At 51.4% G+C, this 8,175-nt stretch overlaps 1 protein-coding gene across 1 annotated transcript; it reads left to right on the top strand.

The window, feature by feature from the left end:
- Positions 1–749: 749 nt before the first annotated feature.
- LOC140000975 (olfactory receptor 14C36-like) lies at positions 750–1,676 on the top strand. The gene has a single exon (XM_072032089.1). The coding sequence runs from the start codon at positions 750–752 to the stop codon at positions 1,674–1,676; it is 927 nt and encodes a 308-aa protein (XP_071888190.1).
- Positions 1,677–8,175: the final 6,499 nt, after the last annotated feature.

Genomic DNA, 8,175 nt, shown 5'->3' with positions numbered 1-8,175 from the left:
GGGGCTGTGTGCTGGGGCAGGGTCTCTGCTGCCTGCCAGGCTCAGCACTCAGCCTGCCCGGGAAGCTGCCCAACGGCTGTGGTGAGAAGCTGTGGGTGGAAGGAACCTTCTGGGCAGGGCAGGGCAGGATCCTGCTGCTGCCCAGAGTCTGCTGCCTGGAGCAGGCTGCTTACAGCCCCACACCTCTGCAGGGCATTGCACAGTAGAACTGCAAGGAAAGAGCTACCTGAAGGCAATGCAATTTCTACAGTCTCTGTTTCCATTTTTCTGACTGTGTGCTGAGGCAGAGGGATGGTAATGGAGTAGTAACATCTGTATTAGAGACTAAGGCTCCTTGAGCATTGCTGCCGCTTTGAGGCACCTCACACAGCTCAGCCTACAGACCGTACCAACATCACCTTTGCTGTTTCTTAAGGGATTATTTGACCTTCTCCTCATGTTCTGAGATCAGAGAGATGTCCTTGGCCTGTGGACTTCTCAGATGACTCCTGGTTCTCTTTTACATGATGCCGTAAACCAGGACTGCCTGCTGCAGACTCCACAGCACAGCCCCCTGCTTGTTGTGGCACCCTCAGAGCACCAACCAGAGGTAAGCCATGGAGCTGCAGAAAGCTCTTCCTGAAGTCAATGAGGCAGTGTGGTGTTTGTAGGGTATTCTATGAGACATGCAATGGATTTTGGTCAGAGAAGAAATTACATTTCACACTGTCTGATTCTTTTGGACAGGCTCCCTTGCTCAGAGATAGTACATGTGTAACAGCAGCTCCATCACGGAGTTCCTCCTCCTGGCATTCACAGACACATGGGAGCTGCAGCTCCTGCACTTTGGGCTCTTCTTGGGCATCTACCTGGCTGCCATGCTGGGAAATGGCCTCATCCTCACTGCTGTAGCTTGCAACTACCGCCTCCACACCCCCATGTACTTCTTCCTCCTCAACCTTGCCCTCATTGACATGGGCTCCATCTCCACTTCTATCCCCAAAGCCATGGCTAATTTCCTCTGGGACACCAGGGCGATTTCCTACTCAGGATGTGCTGCACAGGTCTTTTTGCTAGTCTTTTTAATTTCAGCAGAATTTTCTCTTCTTACTGTAATGGCCTGTGACCGCTACATTGCCATCTGCAAGCCCCTGCACTACAGGAGCCTCCTGGGCAGCAGAACCTGTGCCACCATGGCAGCAGCTGCCTGGGGCAGTGGCTTTCTCCATGCTGTGATGCACACTGCCAATATATTTTCACTGCCTCTCTGCAACGGCAATGTTGTGGACCAGTTCTTCTGTGAAATCTCTCAGATCCTCAAGCTCTCCTGCTCAGACTCCTACCTCAGGGAAGTTCAAGTTCTGGTGGTCAGTGCTATTCTATTTGGGGGTTGTTTTGTTTTCATTTTGCTGTCCTATGTGCAGATCTTCAGGGCTGTGCTGAGGATCCCCTCGCAGCAGGGACGGCACAAAGCCTTTTCCACATGCCTTCCTCACCTGGCTGTGGTCTCCCTCTTCATCAGCACAATCATGTTTGCTCAACTGAAGCCACCTTCCATATCCTCCCCATTCCTGGACCTGGTGCTGGCAGTCCTGTATGCGGTTGTGCCTCCAGCAGTGAATCCCCTCATCTACAGCATGAGGAACCAGGAGCTCAAGAATGCCATGTGGAAAGTGATGACCAGGTGTTTTTCATAATCAATTAACATTCTTGCCTCTCCTCTTCTGAAAACCACTGAAAACATTACTCACCATAGGCGATGCCTGTTGGTTTTATTTGTTGTTTTGTTTTGTTCTTACTTTCCTGTAATATTCTGAGTAATTTTGTTCACTTTGAAATAATATTCCTCATCTTTGTTCTAAATTTAAACCATATAAAGTATATTTTTTTTCTTATATCTTTTCTCTGAGGCCTTTTGTATGACTACAGAGGCAGTGACCATGTGCAGAGGTGGAAGGAAAAGGGTCGTGGCCCAGCAACATGGCCAGGGAGCACCAGCACTGTCTAAGAAGAGCTGATCCTACCTGCCACTGCCAGCCTCTCCTGCTGAGCCCTGCTGGTGATGTAAGACCGGGCTGCTCCTGTAGCTTGGTGCTAGCTACTAGCTTGCTGCTGTGTGGCTGTGCTGGGACCACAAGCAGGGCCAGTGGGCATTTTGGTGACACAGCTAGCCTCTAGAACAGCATTTCCCTCCTAAAAGGGACGTGTCTGAAGGCTCAGGTTGTCTTTTGGGGTTGCTGTCACATCAGTACATGCTCAAAGAGCATCCCAAAGGCTTCCTGGGACATAGGACGTCGTGAGACAAGAGCAGACTGGGTGCAGGGGAGACATGGGAACAGAAACTCTTTGCAGCTGATACTACCAACAGGCACATTGTACGCACATGGAGAGAGGAACAAGAGTGAGCCCAAAAGCCATCACCTATCCCTAGGGGTGACATGAAGGCCAATGGGACAGACAGCATCTCTAGGTCCCTTCATCCTGAGAGTAACGTCTATGGGGCATCTGCCTGAATAGCACAGAATAGTCCAGGTGGAAAGCACTGTCAGAGACTGACTAGTCCAAAGTGCAAGACCTAAATGCAGCTCTTGTGAAAGGCTTGGCCACTCCTGTATCTTAGTGCTAGTGCTGTTGTGTGGCCATGCAGCAACTGGAGGCCAAGGTGCAAGACCTGAATGCAGCTCTGGGATGTGCTTCCTTGAACCTCCAAGGTCCTGTGCCCATTCCTCATGCCTCGGGGCATCTCAGAGGAGGGCGGAGCAGGGTGATTCTCCACAGGGCTGACGTGCCTCCCAACCTCCGGCAGTGGCTGCAGGAGCCAGGGGGACCCTGCAAGCGCTTCAGTACTCTGCCTGTGTGTGTGTGCAAGGCAGGGACTCGTGTCTCTGACCAGCCCTGCGTGGATGAGCAGTGCACGAGGCCAGCTCAGATATGGGCACCTCCCAGAGCCCTGACATTATTCTGGGTGGTTGGCCCCAGTGTTCCCTTGACATTTCTGTCACCCTTCTTGCACAGTTTTATTGAAAGTATCCCTCTCTGCTATGTCATGCTACCTTGTCTTTCTGGACTGGTGGTGACAGCCAACTGGTGGCTGTTGGTGACAGCCAACAGGGCTTCAATAAGGGCAGATTGTGCCCATCAACTCTGGTGGCCATCTCCAGTGGGCTTACAGCATTGGTAGTACAACATCTGTTGGTACGTAGACAGTGTGATTGAGTGCAGTCTCAGTGAGTTTGCTGATGACACCAAGCTGGGTGGTGCAGTTGACACGTGGCAGGGAAGGGATGCCATCCACAGGGGCCTTGACAAGCTTGAGAGATTTTCCTGTGAGAACCTCATGACATGCCACAAGGCCAAGTACAGGGTCCTGCAACTGGGTTGGGGCAATCCCAAGCACAAATGCAGGCTGGGTGGAGAATGGATAGAGAGCAGCTGTGAGGAGAAGGACGTAGGCATTTTGGTTGATGAGAAACTCCGCGTGTGCTGGCAATGTGTGCTTGCAGCCCAGAAAGCCAAATATTTTCTGGGTGGCATCAAAGGAATTTTGTCCAGCAGGTCAAGGGAAGTGATTTTTTTTCTCTATGCTGCTCTCGTGAGACCCCACATGGAGTACTGCATTCACCTCTGGGCCGCAAGCTCAGGAAGGGCATAGAAGTATGAGAATGAGTCTAGAAGAGGCCAAAAAGGGGATTGAAAGTCTGGGGGCACCTTTTCAGCGAAGACAGGCTGAGAAAGCTGGTTCCCTTCAGCCTGGAGAAACCCTACAGTAGCCTTCCAGTACCTAAAGGAGGCCTACAGAAAAGCTGGGGAGGGACCTTTTGTCAGGGACTGAAATAGTGAGACAGGAGCCCGAGTGGGCAGCAGCTGGCAGGAGGGGAGGGGAAGCCAGGAAGCGCCTCTTAAGGCTGCTGTTGCCAGCAGAGACAAGGCCAGGGCTGAGGGAATGGGAGAGGAGGGGGTGGAAGGTTGGTGGTGAGGTCCCAGGCGCTGTGAGGCCTGGTTGCCCTGCAGGAGATGTGCTGGCCAGCAGGCCTTGTGAGGTCACCCAGCATGTCACAGAGTGCCCCAAAGCAGCAGTGATGGCACTGGAGAGGCGATTGGCAGAGCCCAGCCAGGGGCTGGCTGTGGGTCCCCTCTGCTGCAGCTGCCTGACAGAGCATGGCAGGAGGAGGGCAGGCAGGGCTTGTGGCCGCCGTGTTTACGTTTGCCTTGCCACAGGCTGCTGCAGGGCTCTGGGCATGCTCACCACAGCCGCATCCCCTTGGAAGGCACAAAGGTGTCCCTTGGAAGGGACAAAGGTGGTTCTTGGCCTCTCCAACAACCTCAGGGCCAGAGTCAGCCACAGCACCAGGAAACGGCGGTCCATGAGGTGCTGGCACCCCTGCTGCCAGGCCCAGTGGAGCCCTGGAACTGATTTTCAGGGGAGTAGATGGTGAATTTACATTGTCCCATCACATCTCACCCCATCAGGCTGATGGGGATATTATTAATGTAAGGGTGTACTGTGCACGTAGTACCTTCTTGGGTTTTTATAGTAAGCATCGTGGCACTCTGAAAGGTGTTTGACATTCCTCCCACTCCAACCAATCTGCTTGTGGGAGTTTTTATAGTTTTTAAAGTAAGAGTGGTTTTTATAGTAAGCATTGTGGCACTTCTTGGGTTTTTATAGTAAGCATCTTCGGTTTTTATAGTAAGCATCGTGGCACTCTGAAAGGTGTTTGACATTCCTCCCACTCCAACCAATCTGCCTGTGGGAGTTGTCATGGGCTAAGCAGAGGGCCAATCTTTAATGGGAATGATGGTACCATCCGCTCCAATGTCCACCAGCATCTTGCATTGACTGGAGTGTGGGTGCTCAGTTATTCCAAAGGGTAACAGTAAGCATTGGCTGATGCTAGGTTATGTCGGCAGCCCAAAACACCTTGGGGAATCCGGTTGCTCCCCTGATAGAGTCCAGAGCCAGTACTACCGCTTGGAAAAGAATCGATTGAGCAATTATAGTTCTCTTTGGTATTGACAACGGTGGAGACGGCATCCAAGCTATAGTTTGGATTTGTCCATTATGCTTGGCATCAATTATCCCCAGAAAAACAAACAATCCAGTCAAAGCTGTACTTGATCGTTCTAGCTGCTATGCACTGTAGTCATTCCCAATTGGCCCTTTGACATTCAATGGAACTTTATGAACATGAGTAGCCCACAAAGTTGCATCTGTTACTGTGGAGACATCCACTCCTGTGCTCTCTCTGGTTCTGGCTGAGAGGGTGTCCATGGTGGTAATCATGGCAATGGGACTGCAGGTGGCACTGGACCCTGTGTTAGCATTACATTTGGAGCCCTCCCTTGTGGAAAGTTCCTTCTTTGACCTGGAGGCAGGGGTGCTTGTGTCACACGGCCCTGCCCAGCGCTTCTCTTTACAATTTCCCTGCCGTGGCAGCAAAAGCTGCCCTTCTGCATTGTATTTAGAGCGGCATTGGCTTGCTCAGTGGTGTCCCTCCCACACCTGGGACACAAAGTGGGTGGAACTGCCGGGGGCATGTGAAGACTAGGTGGCTCAGATCTCCACATCAATAGCATTTTTTCTGATCCTTGGGGTCCTGACTGATGCTTAGTGCTGTTGCAAAAGCGGATGCCAGCAATTCAGTATGATGTTCGATAGAACCCACTCAGTTACACGCCTTTATCATCTGAGCTATTGTTGTATTCACAGGCAGAGCCTGTGGCACCTTTTTTACAATTGGTATTTGTGTTTTCTACCACTAGCTTTTGTAGCAAGGTTCCTTTTGCTTCCCGATTGCCAATCTGCTTATATAGTGCCTCGCAAAGCTGATCTATATACTGCATGTATGGTTCAGACACCCCCTGCTGGACCTTTGTAAAGGACTGCACGGGCTTTGCAGTCTCTGGGATTCTTAACATTGCCTGGAGGGCTAGGGTCGCAGTCAGCCAGAGGATATCTGGATCTAGACGTGCCTAAAGGCGTGGATCCACTATCGGGTCTGTACCCATCAGTTGAGGCATACCAGCTCTGAAAAGCAGATCCCCTGACTGCCTTTCTAAATTTTAGAGCACTGCATGTTTGCACAAGGCTCTCCATTTCTCTTCCCATAATAATTTTTGTGTCGGAGTTAATATCATGGCCGCCATTTGTCGTATGTCAAAGGGGGGTTAAAAGCTGTCCTGTCATGACATTCTCCAGCAGGGACTGCATACACGGGGCCAATAACCCATAAGTGATCACCGTCTTACACAGTTCTTTAATAAGGTACCGCTGGAAGCAGTTCCAGTCATTTTGCCCACGATCCTGAACTTGGACTGGAAAATGAGCCCTGCCCCCTCTTTCACCCCCCGCCCCTCCCCTTCCCCTTTATTGCTTCTCTATGAAGTTATTTCCAATGATCAAAGGTCAAAAGGATCCCCCGCAGGCGGCGCTACTGGCCTTGTGGGCAGTGGCAACAGCGGGGCGCTGAGGGCTGCTGAGATATTGAACAATCTCAGGGATCAAAGGGACCCCCCGTGGGCAGTGCCGCTGGACTTGTGGGCGGTGGCAGTGGCAATGCTGACATGCTGAGATATTGTCTCTGCCTCTGTTCCCAAGTCTGTCAGGTTTACTTCCTTTGGCAGTATGCAGTCACCACTTTTTATTTCACCCGCCTGCGTAGCCTGAGCGGCCACTGTCTGTACCCTTTTTTCCATTTGCCATCATCTCAGTGTCTCAGTTACTAAGTGCCAGGTCGTCATCACCTCAGCAGCTGTTGTATCTCCCCATGAGGCAGCATCCCATATAGTTGTCCCTGTGTTCTCCCAAGTTTTTACCTCAAACACCACCAAAGCTGTTGCTGGGGGACCCATTTTTTGTAAGAACTTTAGCAATAGTTTCACTTTATACAGGTCATCTTTCACTCCTCTTCTTACCAGGAATTGAGTCAGTAGACTCCTGGCGCACCCAGCACTGTTTGCTTGCCTCTAGTCATTTAATAAATTGTAAACTTTAATTGCAATCCTATTTGGGACTCAGTCATTTATTAGAGGCCTCATCCACTTCCTCTTTCTGATCCAGTGGCCTGTGGTAAACAACCACCACAATGTCACCCCTGTTGGCCTGCCCTTTAATCCTCACCCATAGGCTTTCAACTCACACTTTGTCCCCCCCTAGGCAGAGCTGCATAGATTTATAGATGTCATCCTGTACCTTAACACCAGCATCCCTGATGATATCCCACTCCCCCATCGAGTACAGCAAGAGGAAACCTTGATGTGTCTTATCAAAGCAAACACCAAGGCCCGACACCCAGCCTCTGGGAAGAGAGCTTCTGTCCCTCACTCTGCTCTGCAAGGGGCAGTGGGATATGGGGGGCGTGATGGCAACTGAAGGACAACAGTACAACACCACTGCACCGGGCTGCAAGGAGGCCACAAGGTTCCAGTGCCAGAAGCACAACGTGTCATCTCATAGGCTCTAGTGGAAGAGACAACAGCCATAGCCACGGGGACAAAGACCTCTGCTCTGTCAGGGCCTTCCAGCCCTTGTCAGTGCCCTTGGCCATCTCCCCACAGGTTGTCCTATTCAGTCCCATGCCTGAACCACCTCCCCTTCAGCCTGGGAACATCCAATCTGCTTCCCCACCACAGCATCTCCCTACCCATACTAGGAACTCCTTGTCCTCACTGCCTTTGACTTGAAACACAAGCCATGGGCTGAACCAGACTCCCTCTGAAACACCACAGCACTGCCCTTGGAGTGGCATTTCTTTCTCCTCATCACCACGCTGGACCTCCAAAACAGCAGATTATGGTGGCTTTCCTTCTCATGATTTTTCCCCTTAGCCAAAATGTGCCATCATCTCTGAAAGCAGATTTCCAGCTCTCAGGAGCTCCTACAAGACTGCCCAGATCCTGTGCTTCACCAGACCTTAGAAGCACAGGTCTCTCAGCCTTCTCACACATGACCCTAGCCCTGTCTTGGCACACCTTCTCTGAACCCTCTCCTTTCCTCCCTATACCTTCCGAAAAGGAGTCCAACTCTGGAAAGCACTCTTCCAGTTAGGGCCATACCAGTGTGGAGTCATGGAGGAATATAGGTCCCTTGCCGGGGTGGATACACTCTTCCCAGGGCAGCCCAAAGTGGACATGACCATATCTGTGTTTAACACTGCCGGCTCATATGGCATCCCTGGTTATGCCCAGGCTCTTTTC

The sequence above is a fragment of the Anas platyrhynchos genome, chromosome 36, assembly GCF_047663525.1.
Source record: "Anas platyrhynchos isolate ZD024472 breed Pekin duck chromosome 36, IASCAAS_PekinDuck_T2T, whole genome shotgun sequence".
NCBI lineage: Eukaryota > Metazoa > Chordata > Aves > Anseriformes > Anatidae > Anas > Anas platyrhynchos.
Note: the sequence above shows the minus strand (reverse complement) of the source record. Positions and strands in the feature narration are given on the sequence as shown.